Source organism: Heterodontus francisci, chromosome 1 (genome assembly GCF_036365525.1).
Source record: "Heterodontus francisci isolate sHetFra1 chromosome 1, sHetFra1.hap1, whole genome shotgun sequence".
NCBI lineage: Eukaryota > Metazoa > Chordata > Chondrichthyes > Heterodontiformes > Heterodontidae > Heterodontus > Heterodontus francisci.
The window spans coordinates 9,706,589-9,726,404 of NC_090371.1; the positions used below are offsets into that span (position 1 = coordinate 9,706,589).

General features: G+C 40.4%; 1 protein-coding gene across 5 annotated transcripts in view; it reads right to left on the reverse strand.

The window, feature by feature from the left end:
- The window catches only part of LOC137367544 (matrix metalloproteinase-21-like), an 86,467-nt gene that overhangs the window by 25,623 nt on the left and 41,028 nt on the right, over positions 1-19,816 (reverse strand). For 4 of the 5 annotated variants that reach the window (XM_068028654.1, XM_068028655.1, XM_068028656.1 and 1 more), the window contains exon 6: positions 17,164-17,421. In XM_068028654.1, coding sequence (XP_067884755.1) covers positions 17,164-17,421 — 258 coding nt within the window. Of the gene's footprint in view, positions 1-10,081; positions 10,455-17,163; positions 17,422-19,816 lie in introns of those variants that run through there. The other variant, XM_068028657.1, reaches the window with a different exon arrangement.

Genomic DNA, 19,816 nt, shown 5'->3' on the forward strand with positions numbered 1-19,816 from the left:
AGTGAACTAGTGTTTTATATAGTGTTTTATATAGTGAACTACTGTTTTATATAGTGTTTTATATAGTGAACTAGTGTTTTATATAGTGTTTTATATAGTGAACTACTGTTTTATATAGTGTTTTATATAGTGAACTAGTGTTTTATATAGTGAGCTAGTGTTTTATATAGTGTTTTATATAGTGAACTAGTGTTTTATATAGTGAGCTAGTGTTTTATATAGTGTTTTATATAGTGAACTAGTGTTTTATATAGTGTTTTATATAGTGAACTAGTGTTTTATATAGTGAGCTAGTGTTTTATATAGTGTTTTATATAGTGAACTAGTGTTTTATATAGTGTTTTATATAGTGTTTTATATAGTGAACTAGTGTTTTATATAGTGTTTTATATAGTGAATTTGGCCTAACCATCAGCCTCAAGAAAACGAACATCATGGGGCAGGATGTCAGAAATGCTCCATCCATCAATATTGGCGACCACGCTCTGGAAGTGGTTCAAGAGTTCACCTACCTAGGCTCAACTATCACCAGTAAACTGTCTCTAGATGCAGAAATCAACAAGCGCATGGGTAAGGCTTCCACTGCTATGTCCAGACTGGCCAAGAGAGTGTGGGAAAATGGCGCACTGACACGGAACACAAAAGTCCGAGTGTATCAGGCCTGTGTCCTCAGTACCTTGCTCTACGGCAGCGAGGCCTGGACAACGTATGCCAGCCAAGAGCGACGTCTCAATTCATTCCATCTTCGCTGCCTTCGGAGAATACTTGGCATCAGGTGGCAGGACTATATCTCCAACACAGAAGTCCTTGAAGCGGCCAACACCCCCAGCTTATACACACTACTGAGTCAGCGGCGCTTGAGATGGCTTGGCCATGTGAGCCGCATGGAAGATGGCAGGATCCCCAAAGACACATTGTACAGCGAGCTCGCCACTGGTATCAGACCCACCGGCCGTCCATGTCTCCGTTATAAAGACGTCTGCAAACGCGACATGAAATCATGTGACATTGATCACAAGTCGTGGGAGTCAGTTGCCAGCGTTCGCCAGAGCTGGCGGGCAGCCATAAAGACAGGGCTAAATTGTGGCGAGTCGAAGAGACTTAGTAGTTGGCAGGAAAAAAGACAGAGGCGCAAGGGGAGAGCCAACTGTGCAACAGCCCCAACAAACAAATTTCTCTGCAGCACCTGTGGAAGAGCCTGTCACTCCAGAATTGGCCTTTATAGCCACTCCAGGCGCTACTTCACAAACCACTGACCACCTCCAGGCGCGTATCCATTGTCTCTCGAGATAAGGAGGCCCAAAAGAAAAGAATATAGTGAACTACTGTTTTATATAGTGTTTTATATAGTGAACTAGTGTTTTATATAGTGTTTTATATAGTGAACTACTGTTTTATATAGTGTTTTATTTAGTGAGCTAGTGTTTTATATAGTGTTTTATATAGTGAACTAGTGTTTTATATAGTGTTTTATATAGTGAACTACTGTTTTATATAGTGTTTTATATAGTGAACTAGTGTTTTATATAGTGAACTAGTGTTTTATATAGTGTTTTATATAGTGAACTACTGTTTTATATAGTGTTTTATATAGTGTTTTATTTAGTGAACTACTGTTTTATATAGTGAACTAATGTTTTATATAGTGTTTTATATAGTGTTTTATATAGTGAACTACTGTTTTATATAGTGTTTTATATAGTGAACTAGTGTTTTATATAGTGAACTAGTGTTTTATATAGTGTTTTATAAAGTGTTTTATATAGTGAACGACTGTTTTATATAGTGTTTTATATAGTGTTTTATTTAGTGAACTACTGTTTTATATAGTGAACTAGTGTTTTATATAGTGTTTTATATAGTGTTTTATATAGTGAACGACTGTTTTATATAGTGTTTTATATAGTGTTTTATTTAGTGAACTAGTGTTTTATATAGTGTTTTATTTAGTGAACTACTGTTTTATATAGTGAACTAGTGTTTTATATAGTGTTTTATAAAGTGTTTTATATAGTGAACTAGTGTTTTATATAGTGTTTTATATAGTGAACTAGTGTTTTATATAGTGTTTTATATAATGAACTGGTGTTTTATATGGTGTTTTATATAGTGAACTACTGTTTTATATAGTGTTTTATATAGTGAACTAGTGTTTTATATAGTGTTTTATAAAGTGTTTTATATAGTGAATTAGTGTTTTATATAGTGTTTTATATAGTGAACTACTGTTTTATATAGTGTTTTATATAGTGAACTAGTGTTTTATATAGTGTTTTATAAAGTGTTTTATATAGTGAACTACTGTTTTATATAGTGTTTTATATAGTGAACTAGTGTTTTATATAGTGTTTTATATAGTGAACTAGTGTTTTATATAGTGTTTTATATAGTGAACTAGTGTTTTATATAGTGTTTTATATAGTGTTTTATATAGTGAACTACTGTTTTATATAGTGTTTTCTATAGTGAACTAGTGTTTTATATAGTGTTTTATAAAGTGTTTTATATAGTGAACTACTGTTTTATATAGTGTTTTATATAGTGAACTAGTGTTTTATATAGTGTTTTATATAATGAACTGGTGTTTTATATAGTGTTTTATATAGTGAACTAGTGTTTTATATAGTGTTTTATATAGTGAACTAGTGTTTTATATAGTGTTTTATAAAGTGTTTTATATAGTGAATTAGTGTTTTATATAGTGTTTTATATAGTGTTTTATATAGTGAACTACTGTTTTATATAGTGTTTTATATAGTGAACTAGTGTTTTATATAGTGTTTTATAAAGTGTTTTATATAGTGAACTACTGTTTTATATAGTGTTTTATATAGTGAACTAGTGTTTTATATAGTGTTTTATATAGTGAACTAGTGTTTTATATAGTGTTTTATATAGTGAACTAGTGTTTTATATAGTGTTTTATATAGTGTTTTATATAGTGAACTACTGTTTTATATAGTGTTTTCTATAGTGAACTAGTGTTTTATATAGTGTTTTATAAAGTGTTTTATATAGTGAACTACTGTTTTATATAGTGTTTTATATAGTGAACTAGTGTTTTATATAGTGTTTTATATAATGAACTGGTGTTTTATATAGTGTTTTATATAGTGAACTAGTGTTTTATATAGTGTTTTATATAATGAACTGGTGTTTTATATGGTGTTTTATATAGTGAACTACTGTTTTATATAGTGTTTTATATAGTGAACTAGTGTTTTATATAGTGTTTTATAAAGTGTTTTATATAGTGAACTAGTGTTTTATATAGTGTTTTATATAGTGAACTAGTGTTTTATATAGTGTTTTATAAAGTGTTTTATATAGTGTTTTATATAGTGTTTTATATAGTGTTTTATATAGTGAACTAGTGTTTTATATAGTGTTTTATAAAGTGTTTTATATAGTGAACTAGTGTTTTATATAGTGTTTTATATAGTGAACTAGTGTTTTATATAGTGTTTTATATAGTGAACTAGTGTTTTATATAGTGTTTTATATAGTGTTTTATATAGTGAACTACTGTTTTATATAGTGAACTAGTGTTTTATATAGTGTTTTATATAGTGAACTAGTGTTTTATATAGTGTTTTATAAAGTGTTTTATATAGTGAACTAGTGTTTTATATAGTGTTTTATATAGTGAACTACTGTTTTATATAGTGTTTTATATAGTGAACTAGTGTTTTATATAGTGTTTTATATGGTGTTTTATATAGTGAACTACTGTTTATATAGTGTTTTATATAGTGAACTAGTGTTTTATATAGTGTTTTATAAAGTGTTTTATATAGTGAACTAGTGTTTTATATAGTGTTTTATATAGTGAACTACTGTTTTATATAGTGTATTATATAGTGAACTAGTGTTTTATATAGTGTTTTATAAAGTGTTTTATATAGTGAACTACTGTTTTATAAAGTGTTTTATATAGTGAACTAGTGTTTTATATACTGTTTTATATAGTGAACTAGTGTTTTTCTATAGGTTTTGGCATAACCTCCTGCTTTTGTACTCTATGACTCTATTTATAAAGCCCAGGATCCCATATGTTTAATTAACTGCTTTGTTAGCCTGACCTGTCACCTTCAAAGACCAACATCTCCAGGTCTCTCTGTACCTCCACCTCATTGAAAATTGTACTGTTTAGCTTATATTGTCTCTCCTCATTCTTCCTATCAAAATACATCACCTCTCACTTCTCTGTATCTGTCATGTGTCCACCCATTCCACCAGCCTCTCTGTGTACTCTTGAAGTCAAATCACTATCCTTCCCATTATTTACTACACTTACAAGTTTCATGGCATCTGCAAATTCCGAAATTGTACATATCCTTCTATTCCTTTCTCCCTCAAGCACTTATGTGCTTTCCCTTAAAATGGATCAAAATTGTGAAAAGAGCAGGGCAACTCTCTCAATGAGCCAGTACAGGCACGATGGGCTGAATAGCCACTGTATGTGCTGTACGAGTCTATGATTGAACACAGGAGGAAGAAGCAGTAAGAGACACTGGTCCTGATGACTCCTGTGATGGATTGTAGCTGCTGCTAACCATGGTATTGACCTCTCAGTGAGGATGGTACTGGGTTCACCTGTGACATCCCCTGTGATTTTCATTACTCTCTCTATGAACAGTGGCCTGGTGAGGAGAAGGTTCCAGAGGCTTGCTGGTATTTGTAGAACAATAGATGGGCAACATGAGATCATAAGAAATAAAAGCAGGAGTAGGCCATTCAGCCCCTCGAGCCTGCTCTGCCATTCAACTAGATCATGGATGATCCGACTGTGGCCTTAACTCCACGTTCCTGCCTTACCTTGCCACCACCCCCACCCAATAACTCTTGACTCCCTTGTAGAAAAATCAAAACTCAACCTCGACTATATTCAATGATCCAGCCTCCACTGCTGTCTAGGGTAGAGAATTCTAAAGATTAACAACCCTCTGAAAGAAGAAATTCCTCCTCATTTCCGTCATAAATGGGAGACCCCTAATGCTGAAACTGTGTCCCCTCGTTCTAGATTTCCCCACAAGGGGAAATCCTCTCAGAATCTACCCTGTCAGCCCCCTCACAATCTTATCAAAACTGAGAGGTGATATTATTGAAACATATCGCCTCTCATTTTCCTAAACTCCAGTGAGTATCGGTCCAACCTGCTCAATCTTTTCTCATAAGACAACCCCTTCATCCCAGGAATCTGTCTAGTGAACCTTCTCTGAAATGCTTCCAATGCGAGTATATCCCTCCTTAAGTAAGGAGACCAAAACTGTACACAGTATTCCAGGTGTGGACTCACCAACACCCTGTATGAGCAAGACTTCCCTACTTTTATACTCCATCCCCCTTGCAATAAACCCAATATTCCAGTTTCCTTCCTAATGACTTGCTGTACCTACCCACTGACCTTTTGATTTTTTTTAGAGATACAGCACTGAAACAGGCCCTTCGGCCCACCAAGTCTGTGATGACCATCAACCACCTATTTATACTAATCCTATATTAATCCCATCACCAACTATCACCAGTAACCTGTCTCTAGATGCAGAAATCAACAAGCGCATGGGTAAGGCTTCCACTGCTATGTCCAGACTGGCCAAGAGAGTGTGGGAAAATGGCGCACTGACACGGAACACAAAAGTCCGAGTGTATCAGGCCTGTGTCCTCAGTACCTTGCTCTACGGCAGCGAGGCCTGGACAACGTATGCCAGCCAAGAGCGACGTCTCAATTCATTCCATCTTCGCTGCCTTCGGAGAATACTTGGCATCAGGTGGCAGGACTATATCTCCAACACAGAAGTCCTTGAAGCGGCCAACACCCCCAGCTTATACACACTACTGAGTCAGCGGCGCTTGAGATGGCTTGGCCATGTGAGCCGCATGGAAGATGGCAGGATCCCCAAAGACACATTGTACAGCGAGCTCGCCACTGGTATCAGACCCACCGGCCGTCCATGTCTCCGTTATAAAGACGTCTGCAAACGCGACATGAAATCGTGTGACATTGATCACAAGTCGTGGGAGTCAGTTGCCAGCGTTCGCCAGAGCTGGCGGGCAGCCATAAAGACAGGGCTAAATTGTGGCGAGTCGAAGAGACTTAGTAGTTGGCAGGAAAAAAGACAGAGGCGCAAGGGGAGAGCCAACTGTGCAACAGCCCCAACAAACAAATTTCTCTGCAGCACCTGTGGAAGAGCCTGTCACTCCAGAATTGGCCTTTATAGCCACTCCAGGCGCTGCTTCACAAACCACTGACCACCTCCAGGCGCGTATCCATTGTCTCTCGAGATAAGGAGGCCCAAAAGAAATATTAATCCCATATTCCTACCACATTCCCCTACCACCTACCTATACTAGGGGCAATTTATATTGGCCGATTTACCTATCAACCTGCAAGTCTTTTGGCATGTGGGAGGAAACCGGAGCACCCGGAGAAAACCCACGCAGTCACAGGGAGAACTTGCAAGCTCCGCACAGGCAGCACCCAGAATCGAACCCGGGTCACTGGAGCTGTGAGGCTGCGGTGCTAACCACTGCGTCACTGTGCTGCCCAATGATTCATACACAAGGACACTCAGATCCCTCTGTACGGCAGCATTCTGCACTTTCTCTCCATGTAAATAATATTCTGCTCTTCTGTTCTTCCCACCAAAGTGGACAACCTCACATTTTCCCACATTATACTCCATCTGCCAGATGTTTCCCCCCTCACTTAACCTATCTATATCTCTTTGCAGACACTTTGTGTCCTCCTCACAACTTGCTTTCTCACTGATCTTTGTATCGACAGAAAATTTGGCTACAATACCGTCAGTCCCTTCATCCAAGTCATTAATGTAGACTGTAAATAGTTGAGGCCCCAGCACCGATCCCTGTGGCACCCCACTAATTACAGCTTGCCGACCTGAAAATGACCCATTTATCCCGACTCTCTGTTTCCTATTAGTTAGTCAATCCTCTGTCCATGCTAATATATTGCCTAAAATGCCATGAGCTCTTATCTTGTGTAGTAACCTTTTATGTGGCATCTTATTGAATGCATTTTGGAAATCCAAATACACTACATCTACTGGTCCCCCTTTATCTACCTTGCTTGTTACATCCTCAAAGAACTCTAATAAATTTGTCAAAAACAACTCTTTTATAAAACCATGTTGACTCTGCCTGATTGTTGTTATGATTTTCTAAATGTCCTGCTACTACTTCCTTAATAATAGATTCCAGCATTTTCCCAATGCCAGATGTTAGGCAAACTGGTCTATAGTGTCCTGCCTTCTGTCTCCCTCCTTTCCTGAATAGGGGCGTTATATTTGCAGTTTTCCAAACCACTGGGACCTTTCCAGAATCTAGAGAATTTTGGAAGATTACAACCAATGCATCTACTATCTCTGCAGTTACTTCTTTTAAGATCCTAGAATGCAGGCCATCAGGTCCAGGGGACTTGTCAGCTTTTAGTTCTATTGGTCTTCCTCGTACTTTTTCTCTAGTGAGAGATTGTTTTAAGTTCCTCTCTCCCTTTTGCCTCTGAATTTCTACTATAATTGAAGTCTTCTATTGTCTTCTACCATGGAGACAGATACAAAATACTTGTTCAAGCCTCCTAATTTCCTTGTTTGCCATTATTAATTCCCCAGTCTCATCCTTTAAGGGACCAACATTTACTTTAGCTACTCTCTTCCTTTTTATATATTTGCAGAAGCTTTTACTGTCTGTTTTTTATATTTCTTGTTCGTTTACTCTCATATTCTAATTTCTCCCTCTATCTTTGTTAGACATCCTTTGTTGGTTTCGAAAATTTTCACAATTTTCTAACCCACCACCAATCTTCGCAGCATTGTATGTCTTTTCTTTCAATTTGATAACATCCTTAATTTTCTTAGTTCACCACAGATGGTTTATTTTTCTCATAGAATCTTTCTTTCTCAATGTACTCTTTGTTGCGTTATGAAATATCAGTCAGAGTGAAAAAAAGAAACAGAAAAGTTGGAAGAGTTGGAGAACAGAGGATGAAGATATTGACGAGAGAAGATGAATCTTCAACATTTGGACCAATGGGTGATGTGATTATTAACGGCTACTGTCACAGCCATCAACATTGCTGATTGGCTTCCGAAGGATGGGGCTCAGCAATCCTTCTCATGATCCACCTCACTTGGGACACAAGGAAATTAGTGGGGTCCATTGGGATGCTATACAATTGGGTGAATGGGAAAGGGTTTTCTCCATTGTGATTCTGTACAATAGGAGTGAATGAGAAGGGTTTGGATCCATTGGGATTGTGCATAATGGGAGCAATTGGGAAAAGGTGTGGATCCATTGGGATTGTGTACAATGGGAGTGAATGGGAAGGGGTTTGGGTCCATTGGGATTGTGTAGAATGGGAGTGAAATCTGAAGGGGTTGGGTCCATCGGAATTGTGCGCAATGGGAGTGAATGAGTCTATTTGGATTGGGGGCATATATAAACAAGGGACACAATATTAAAAAGGGCACCATAGGATTAATCTTCAGCTGCCAGAATTACTTTCTAAAGTGAAACCAAGGGATATATTATTAGGAATATTTATAGATAAAACTTGACAGAATCTCTAATGTGAAACGTTGCTTCTTATGATCAAACTCGCAGAATTATCCTTTGGTCTGCGTCAGTTGCAAAAAAGATTTGTTTTATTTGTTCCTGGGATGTGGTTGTCACTGGCTAGGTCAGCAGTTATTGTCCATCCCTAATTGCCCTTGAGAAGGTGGTGGTGAGCTGCCTTCTTGAACCGCTGCAGTCCTTTTGGGGTAGGTGCACCCACAGTGCTGTTAGGAAGGGAGTTCCAGGATTTTGACCCAGCGACAATGAAGGAACAGCGATATAGTTCCAAGTCAGGATGGTGTGTGGCTTGGAGGGGAACTTTCAGGTGGTGGTGTTCCCATGCATCTGCTGCCCTTGTCCTTCTAGTTGGTAGAGGTGCTGTCCAAGGAGGCTTGGTGAGTTGCTGCTGCCACTGTGCGTCAGTGGTGGAGGGAGTGAATGTTTGTAGATGGGGTGCCAATCAAGCGGGCTGCTTTGTCCTGGATGGTGTTGAGCTTCTTGAGTGTTGTTGGAGCTGCACTCATCCAGGCAAGTGGAGAGTATTCCATCACACTCCTGACTTGTGCCTTGTAGATGGTGAACTGACATGAAGATGCCTCTATTATTAATACCTGTTTTTTTTTAAAGGGTCAGTGGAAGGACACTTAGGAGTTTGTTTAAAAAAAACTTACTGGAAGCCACATGTCCTAAGCTAAGTAAACAGCTGTAGCCTTACGGACTATGGAACTGTTAGGATGTAGAGAAGTCACATATCTGGGTTTATGGCTATTAGGAGTTTTGTTTTTGTTTTTCTTGGATATTGTTTGTAGTTCAGTTGGCGTGTATCCAGCAAAAGAGAAGCCACTCAACGCATCCTTTTCCACCTGTTTTGCAAAATCTTCCGAGAATCCAGCATGATAACCGAAACCAGGGATGCAGTAGTTCACCTGAAAAGCCTTAAAGTTCCCAGTGACAGCCATCTACGCGTAGCCAGATGCCAGACCGAAAGTCATCTGGAACATTCCATATCTTGTGCTTTTTCTTCAAGAAATGACAAGAACTTTTGCCAAAGTACTGTTTAAAAAGATGATCTCTGCAGACCCAGTTTCTTTCATTTTTCTTCATTTTTTCTTTAACCGGTGTGTGTGTATGTGCAGGTTAGGATATTTTAGAAGCGTATACTTTGATATTTCAAACTGTGTGTTCATAAGCTTTGCATCTTTATCGAAAGTCTTGCTTTATAATAACCACAACTTTGTTGTTTATTAAAGAAACCTGGTTGGTGGATTTTTATTCTGAAACTAATATAGATAAAGTATTGTTCTGGCCAGGTGAGGAGGGGTCTCAGATTCCCCTTTCACTCCTTCTCTGGTTTGACCACAACAGGGTTTATCATTTTTTTTTAACACTGTGATTGAACTTAACACCACAGTGAGTGCTTGCTCCTGTTCTCTAATGTAATCGCAAAAGAACCAATCAGACAGGTTTTCTTGAGTTTAAACAAGAAAAATGTACGTTATTACTCTTAACACTCTAAACCCGTTAAAATTGCTAAAATACGCTACGCATTCAGGCACACATTCACATGAGTCACACTCACACACACACACACACACACACACACACAAATAGATTACACAGGGAAAACAGCTTTGGTGTTTGAAGTAGAATCCGGAATAAATGGAATTTAAATACAGTTTTTAAATCTCACGTCCTCAGCTGAAGTTTATTCCTGAAGTCCTCATTGGGCCATATGCACGGTGGTGGGTTTGCTTTGCTCAGTGCTCCTGAAGGCAGAAGAGGGATTTGGGATTTGATCCTTGTCCCCTAGTTGCTAGCTGTGGCGGTCTGTGGGCTTGAGGGACTTTACCAGATGTTGCTGGGTCTTCTCTTGATCGTTTCTGGAGAGAGAGAGAGGGAGAGAGAGAGAGAGAGAGAGAGAGAGAGAGCTGCTTCGTTGATGACATTTCAGTTATTCCTGTCTGTTTTCTGTGTGAGAAAGCTTACAGTCTCTCCAGAGCTGTGCAGGCAGTCACATGACATTATCAATCCCCTTTGTTGTTTTAATGAGGTCTTTCTGGAATCTTCTCCGAGATTCAGAGTGTTACACCTCAAGCTGTCCAGTCACACTTGGAGGGGGTTGGCTCTTTCAAAGTCAATGGGTGTAGATGCTGATAAGCCCATCCCAGGTGACTTAATCAGAGAGCACCCCATTTTCCTGGTTATGTTGAGTCAGTCGTGTCGTCTCCAATCTGATCTTTTAGTGTTTCAAATGTAAATTGCAGTGGCTATCTTGGGTACCAGTTTACTTTTTAAAAAAGTTATGTGTAAGAATTTCCAGTAAAATCTTAATTCAAGGTTCCAACCAAAGAAATTAATATTTGCCAATTTGGCATATCGGGTTGTCTTGACAATATAATTGGCCATTTCGGTAACTGGGTAAAACATTTAAATATATGTTGTGACCTGTGGAATAGTGGAACTAGAGAAAGACAATGCACTCCTCCCACCTTGGTTGTAACGAGACAAAGTCCCGTCTTCACATTGACGATACCGTCCATCGTGTTGTGTGGCACTACCACCGTGCTAAATGGGATAGAATTTGAACAGATCTAGCAATGCAAAACTGGACATCCATGAGGCGCTGTGGGCCATCAGCAGCAGCAGAATTGTACTCCAGCACAATCTGTAACCTCATGGCCTGGCATTTCCCCCACTCTACCATTACATTCAAGCTGGGGGAGCAATCCCAGTTCAATGAAGAGTGCAGGATGGCATGCTAGGAGTAGCACCAGGCATACCTAAAAATGAGGTGTCAACCTGGTGAAGATACAACCCAGGACTATCTGCGTGCCAAACTGCGTAAACAGCATGAAATAGACAGAGCTAAGCGATCCTACAACCAATGGATCAGATCTAAGCTCTGCAGTCCTGACACATCCAGTTGTGAATGGTGGTGGACAATTAAACAACTAACAGGAGGAGGTGGCTCCACAAATATCCCCATCCTCAATGATGGGTGAGCCCAGCACATCAGTGCGAAAGAAAAGGGCTGAAGCATTTGCATCCAGAAGTGTCATCTCAGCCTCCTCCCGAAGTCCCCAGCATCACAGATGCCAGTCTTCAGCCAATACGATTCACTCCACGTGATATCGATAAACGGCTGAAGGCACTGGATACTGTAAAGGCTATGGGCCCTGACAATATTCTGACAATAGTACTGAAGACTTGTGCTCCAGAACATGCTGCACTTCTCGCCAAGCTGTTCCAACACAGCTACAACACTGGCATCTAGCCGACAATGTGGAAAATTGCCCAGGTATGCCTGTACGCAAAAAGCAGGACAAATCCAACGCAACCAATTACCATCTTATCAGCCTACTCTCGATCATCGTCGACAGTGCTATCAAGTGGCACTTGCTCAGAAATCAGCTGCTCACTGACTCTCATTTTGCGTTCCACCAAGGCCACTCAGCTCCTGACCTCATTACTGTTATATATTTGGTTCTTTATGATGCCACCATATAGAGTCTAGTCAGAGAGGTTCTTAGACTGTATTGTTTATATATTAATCTTTATTGTACAGTAACTATATACACTTCACACTTGCCTGTGCGTCTCCTTCAAAAGCTACACTATAACTGTTCTTGAGTCTCTCCCACATGATCTCTTACCTCATTCTGGTGGGCGGTAATCTTTACATTCACTGAAGCCAACCCTTTGATACACTTATACTACATCTTCCCCCAAGTCTTTATCTCAATATATATTTACATACATTCACTTTTTTTATTTACATGCTGCCTCATCTCCCTCTCCCCCAAGTCTCTGACTTCATAGATTCAACCTATTAGGAGGCTTCACAACTTTCCCTGATCTTGTTGTTGTCAGATGTTGAAGATTTGTCATCTTTCTCTGATCCCCTGCTTCTTGACTTGGACGGACTTCGTTGAGGTTTGTAGCAATCGGTCCTTTTTGAGTTTTTGGTTCATCATCTGAGTTGTCTAAATGTATGACTGATTGATGTCTTTGATGTGAAGGAATAAGATTCCTTTTATTTCTCCATTTAGAACCTTCTTGAGTTTGTACTAGATATGATCGCTGTTGATTGTCATCTTTCTGGAGAATTACCCTTTCTCTATTTTGCTCTCGTACCCATTACCTTTCACCCTTCTGACAACTTTGGTAGGTTACTTGTACGGTATCTTCTGTTATAATTATGGGTCTGTTTGTTTCGAACTGACTTTTCTTTGTCTTGTACTTCCTGATACTCCTTGCTTTGCAGTCCTGGAAGTAATTTCTTGGAAACAATTGGATGTTGTGCTCGAGGTTTTCTTCCCATTAAGAATTCTGATGATGCTAATCCGTACAATAATGGAGTAGTTCTGTATGTCAGTCGTGCTAATTGGAAATCTTGATTTTTCATGGTACTGACTGCTCACTCAGCTTCTCCATTTGATTGTGGATACTTAGGAGGGGTTGTTAGGTGAACAAATCCACATTCTTCTGCAAAGTGAACACAGTAATCATTTGCAAATTGTGGTCCATTATCAGATCAGGTATACCATGTGCTGCAAAAACTCTGATGACTCCTTCAGTTGTTGTGTGTACATCGGCTTAACTTCGATCCAAATTGAGAATTGATCAACTATAATTAGATAGGATCTACCCTCAAAGAAGAATAAGTCCGTCACCAACTAGATGGAGATCGAAGGTAGTGGTTCTCTTTGATCTTGTCTGTGTACCTGACAATTTCGTTGCACCTCCTTCTTCCCAAGTTCTCTGTCCGTGTAGCAGTCCTGTAGGAACTTGCTGCATTTCTCTTTCTCTCTCTGGTAGTCTTCGAGTGGCATGGTGAGTTGTGCTGTGTTGTGTAGGTTCCCTCCGCATTGTGCGGGCTCTCTGGTGGAGTCCGGACTCTCTGCAGTGCTCAGGTTAGATTGGGAACTCTCCCTCTGTTCTGGTTCCTGGATTCTTCTTGTTAACTTCTTCAACATTACAATATGAAGGTCAATACAACCTCTTCAACTCAAGAGTAAGAACTCCTGATTTCTCAGGACACACAGTGTTTCTAATATCTGCTCTCTCTTATGTTGAAGCGTCGCTTGTAACTTCCCCTTTACTTCAAGCACAACACCTCCTGGGCCATGTAACAGAGTTTCTCTTGTTGCAGAATGTGTGTGGAAAGCCACAGCTCTTTACCTGACAGGACCTCACACTTGCTCCTGTGTTGAGTTTGAAATTAATGATACGTCTACTGACCAAAATGCTTGTTTCAGATCATTGATTTCGCCCAGAAAATATTTCGATTGGTCTGCTGCCGGAGGTAGCTAACTCCATTTACCCCTCTATTCTTAACTACTTTTCCTTTAGAAGTTGAGGTCCTCAAGATTTTATTTCAGCACATCATACTGAAATGCCCTATTTCTCTGCAATAGTAGTATTCTGCTGTACTGGCAGGACATTGTTCATGGCTGTGGGGAGTTTTTGCACCACAGCACTGGCAGGGTTTAAAGGTGTCTTTCGCTTTCTCTCCCCAGTGTACCTTTTTCCTGGTGCCTGTTGATCAGCCCTCTGATGAAAGAGATGAACAGTTACAGGAGTTTTCTTGTACCAGAGTCTTTTCTCACTTCATATAATTGGACTGTTATTGATGCACCAATTGAATTAGGACTCACAAGCATTTAAGACTTTGTCGACTTTGGCTGATTTTTTCGTCAATACGTTGTCTTGCTATTATATCATCAGCTACAGCACCAATTAAATATAATAATATATTCACTTGCTCTGTTTCAGATTTGCGGTCCAATTTTGATGCGATTCTGTATCTTACGAACCTTTTCTTCCATAGGTACCCAGGTTTGAGTCTGATTGGATCCCTCATGACTTTTGAAACTCTCTGGAACTCTCAAATTTTGATCTACTTTTTAAATTTTTATAGACTTTTTAGAGTGTTCCCTTACGACCATACCAATTTACCAATTAGGAGCAGAAGTATGCCATTCAGCCCGTCGAGCCTGCTCTGCTATTTAATAAGATCCTGGCTGATCTGTTTTTGTCTTGAATTCCATCTTTGCCCCTAATAGGCAACACCCCCCCTCTTACTACCCGCTTACTGATAGAGGATTTGTGGGTTACCTTTTATGTAAACTGCCATCCTATTCTCATATTCTCTCTTTGCCAGTTTTATTTTCCTCTTCACTTCCCCTCTCAGCTTATTCCATTTGGCCAGGTTCTCACTTGAAGAATTCACCTGACATGCATCACACAACCTCTTTTGTAGTTTCATATTTCTATCTCCCTTGTCATTTAAGAAACTCTGTTTTTTCCAGGCGAGCTTGCTTTGATGGAGTGTAGCAGGTGCTTGAGAGTGTTCCCCGTTGTTTTTTTTAATAGGCTTCAGCAGTTCACTGAAATGTTTACACAGCTGCCTACTGGACTTGACAGAGCTGTTCCATAGACAGTTCCAGTTGCTTTTTTTTAGCTAGAGTTTATTTATTGCTTTAATGATTTTTTTTCTTCAACTTAGCTGCATTAATGGAGACTCTGCTGTGTTCAGGACTTTCCTGTGCATTTTTTCACTATAGGACTTTTTTTTTTTTAGTTTGTGCGCTTTTCAGGGTTTTCCTGCTCTCCGTCCTCATGCTCAAATGGGTGGTTGATGGTCGGCACAGACTCGGTGGGCTGAAGGGCCTGTTTCAGTGCTGTATAACTAAACTAAGCTCAGCCCGAGTGAGGGATTGGGTTTTCTCAATTTTCTTTTCTTTTGCTCTCACACGGAGCCTTAAGAAAATGAATCTTTTAAGCTCTTCAAAGGCTTTTGTTTTTAAGCAGGATTTCTCGATAGTCATCACAATGACTCACCCGATCGCTTGCTTTTCAGTCACACTTCCTTTCTATGGAACTTTTCTTCACCTTTATGTGAAGTTTGATTTTTCTCGTCAGCTACTTGTTTTAAAGTTTCTTCTCTTCTGGCTGAAGGATAATTGTTGCTTCGAATTTTCTCTTCTCCTTCAAAAGTCACACTGTAACTGTTCTCGAGTCTCTCCCACATGATTTCTTACCTCATCCTGGTAGGTGGCAATTTTTACATTCTCTCAAGATTAACCCTTTGATACCCTCATAGTACAGTTACAGCCTTTGTCCAAACATAGATAAGAGACTCAAGAGGTGAGGTGAGAGTGACTGCCCTTGAAAGCAAAGCAGCATTTGACCGAGTATGGCATCAAGGAGCCCTAGCAAAACTGGAGTCAATGGGAATCAGGGAGAAAACTCTCCGCTGGTTGGAGTCACACCTAGCACAACGGAAGATGGTTGTGGTTGTTGGTGGTCAATCATCTGAGCTCCAGGACATCACTGCAGGAGTTCCTCACGGTAGTGTCCTAGGCCCAACCATCTTCAGCTACTTCATCAATTACTTTTCTTCCATCATAAGGTCGGAAGTGGAGATGTTCGCTGATGATTGCACAATGTTCAGCACCATTCATGACTCCTCAAATACTGAAGAGCCCACGTCCAGATGCAGAAACATCCAGGTTTGGGCTGATAAGTGGCAAGTAACATTTACACCACATAAGTACCAGGCAATGATCATCTCCAACAAGGGAGATTCTAACCATCTCCCCTTGATGTTCAATGGCATTACCATCTCTGAATTCCCCCACTATAAACATTGTGGGGGTTATCATTGACCAGAAACAGCCATATACACACTGTGGCTACAAGAGCCAGGTCAGAGGCTGGGAATTCTGCGGCGAGTAACTCACCTCCTGACTCCCCAAAGCCTGTCCACCATCTACAAGACACAAGTCAGGAGTGTGATGGAATACTCTCCACTTGCCTGGATGGGTGCAGCTCCAACAAGACTCAAGAAGCTCGACACCATCCAGGATAAGGGAGCCCACTTGATTGGCACCCCATCCACGACCTTCAACATTGACTCTGTTCATCAATGCACAGTGGCAGCAGTGTGTACCATCTACAAGATGCACTGCAGCATTGCACCAAGGCTCCTGACACAGCACCTTCCAAACCTGCCACTACCACTTAGAAGGACAAGGACAGCAGTTGCATGGCAACACCATCACCTGTAAGTTCCCCTCCAAGTCACACATCATCCTGACTTGGAACTATATCACCGTTCCTTCACTGTCGCTGGGTCAAAATCCTGGAACTCCCTTCCTAACAGCACTGTGGGTGTACCTACCTCACATGGACTGCAGCGGTTCAAGAAGGCAGCTCACCACCACCTTCTCAAGGGCAATTAGGGATGGGCAATAAATGCTGGCCTGGCCAGCGACGCCCACATCCCATGAACAAATAAAACAAATCTTTTTTACGACTGGGACAGACCAAAGGATAATTCTGCTAGTTTGATCATAAAAAGCAACGCTTCACATTAGAGATTCTGTCAAGTTTTATCTATAAATATTCCTAATAATACCTCCCTTGGTTTCACTTTACAAAGTAATTCTGGCAGCTGAAGCCAAATTCTATGGTCTTCTTTTTAATACTGTGTCACTTGGTTATGTATGCCCCCAAGAACATTCTAGATCTCTCAGAATTTTGGAATATAAGTGATGCCCACATCAAGAGAATAAATGGCCTCACCTTTAAAGAACAGAGTTACATCTTTATTCCATGTCCAGATGTGAACAAAGCCATCAATGTCAGAGGAAGGAAGGCCCCGCCAGCCTACGACTAATGGGATTGGATCTCCATAACGAGTTCTGTTGAAACGGTTCTCGTACATCCAGTACCAACTGTGTCGCAAGAAGTAGGTATTGAAACGATATGTTACCTCACCAAACTCATTCTCCTCTCTCCGCACCCAGTCAAACACAGTGTTGAAGCGGCCTTCACAAACCCCTGAAGGATGAGCAGAAAACACAAGGGGACATTTCAGCCCAGCGCTGGCGAGAGCTCAGATAATCCTGTGTCAAAATACTCTTCACTTTTTAGCCACTTTAATTTAAATTGGTTTTTGGTTAGCCTGGCCATTGACAAAGCCTCTCACAGTGAAACTCCTCCCTTGACCTCTAGGACTTATGTAAGAAGTTCGACACCGTCCAGGACAAAGCAGCCCGCTTGATTTTCACCCCATCTGCAAACATTCAGTCCCCCCACCACCGACGCACAGTGGCAGCAGTGTGTACCATCTACAAGATGCACTGCAGCAATGCACCAAGGCTCCTTAGACAGTACCTTCCAAACCCGCGACCTCTACACTTAGAAGGACAAGGGCAGCAGATGCATGGGAACACAACCACCTGCAAGTTCCCCTCCAAGTCACACACTATCCTGACTTGGTACTATATCGGCGTTCCTTCACTGTTGCTGGGTCAAAATCCTGGAACGCCCATCCTAACAGCACTGTGGGTGTACCTACCCCACATGGACTGCAGCGGTTCAAGAAGGCAGCTCACCAGCACCTTCTCAAGGGCAGTTAGGGATGGGCATGTGTAACTAGCTAGCGATATTCACATCCCATGAACGAATAAAAAGAGTTAGTCATTGAGACCTTCCCCCGATCCTTGAGAGGGGCCTGGTTTCTCCAGGTAGATGGCGAGTTTGAGACTTCAAGGGGATTAGGGGATATAATCAGCACCATGCCATATTAAATCAGTGCACACCAAATTCCCAGTATGTCAAAGTGTTCATACATAGTGTCAGGCAAACCCCCACCTGCCAAGAATGAGGAAAATTAATTTCGCCACATGAACATTGATTTTAAACTGCTGAAGGTGAAGAAAGAACTTGCTTTAAAAAAACAATTGGCGACTTTGGCTGGGGAGAGACATTCGCATATTCACAGACAGTACTTCAAATTTAATCCACAATGGACTTTTGATTACTGGACATTGAAGTGGGAAAGACTAGCATTCCAGGTCAACTGCTAAGATGGTCAAATACACAAAGAGACGTGGTTGGACCAGTGTGGGTCACATGACTAACTGACTGTTGGAGTTTTTGAATTTGAACTTCCAACAAGGAATTTGAAATCAGAAAACTGTTTTCTCCTGTACTGACAACACCTCTCTCCTGTCTGCCCTCATCTCGCTCTCACCAGCTTCGGAAACCATTGAAGACACAAGAACCCCAAGAGAGAAAAGTCTCCTACAGTGAACAAGGTTGAAGAAGAATACTGGGCCCCAATGAAAAGCAAGACTACTTACAAAAGGACTACAGTGAGATCGAAGTACAGTAAACAAGAAACTCTTCTGATATTGCCTCAAACCTCTACATTTTATTTTTCTTCAGCTCTTTTCTGTCCCTATTTGCATGTGTGTATCGTGTGTGCATGCTAGTATGGGTGTGTCATATATCCATAGATGTTAACTGGATTAGAGTTTAAGCTTAAAGTTCAATAAATTTCACTTTTCTTCTTTAAACCTAAGAAAGCCTGTTTTTGCTCATTTCTTTGCCTTATAATTGGAAAGTAGTGAACAAGGATTCACCAAGGGGGGAGCTCAAAATACAGTGTGTTTAAAATTAAACCCTGTTACAGTAAGACCAAGTGAAGACAGTAAAAGTCCCCTGGACATCTTTCTCACCTGGTTATAACAATAGACTCTGGAGCAATATAGAATTGATCCATATCACAAAGCTACTGGAATATCATGCAGGCTTCCTAACAGCACTGTGGGTGTACCTGCACTCCAAGGACTGCAGTGGTTCAAGAAGGCAGCTCACCACCACCACCTTCTCAAGGGCAATTAGGGATGGGCAATAAATGCTGGCCTAGCCAGCGATGCCCACATCCCCCGAACGAATAAAAAGAAAACTCTAACATTGGGATCCCAATCTCGATGTTTGAATGGTGTCCTCATGTGGAAATGAGAACTGATTTGTTGGTTGTTAAATAAACCCTCTGATTAGATCCACCCTGTAACTCACTCCTGGGTTGTAGGTTGTAATGTCAATTACCCTTTCATTCAACCAATAAGGCCATTGATTTTCATGCACCAATAGATCTCAATAAGGAATGTGTTAAGGCTGGTCAAGTTCCTCTGGTAACCTGATACAGGTTATACTGTGGCATGCCGAGTTTGCTGATGTCACATTCTCTTCTGATTGTTGGAGATGTATAAAGTCATTGAAAAGCCAAGCAATCGATTAACAGGCAGCTAATTAACCAATTACCAGAGCATTGCATTCAACTAAGCAGAAAACCAGTCAAGTGATTAGCTAACTAATTAATTAGCAAGACAGCCAACATAACAACCAGCCAGCCAACCGGCAAGTTCGGCAACCTAGGGTAAAA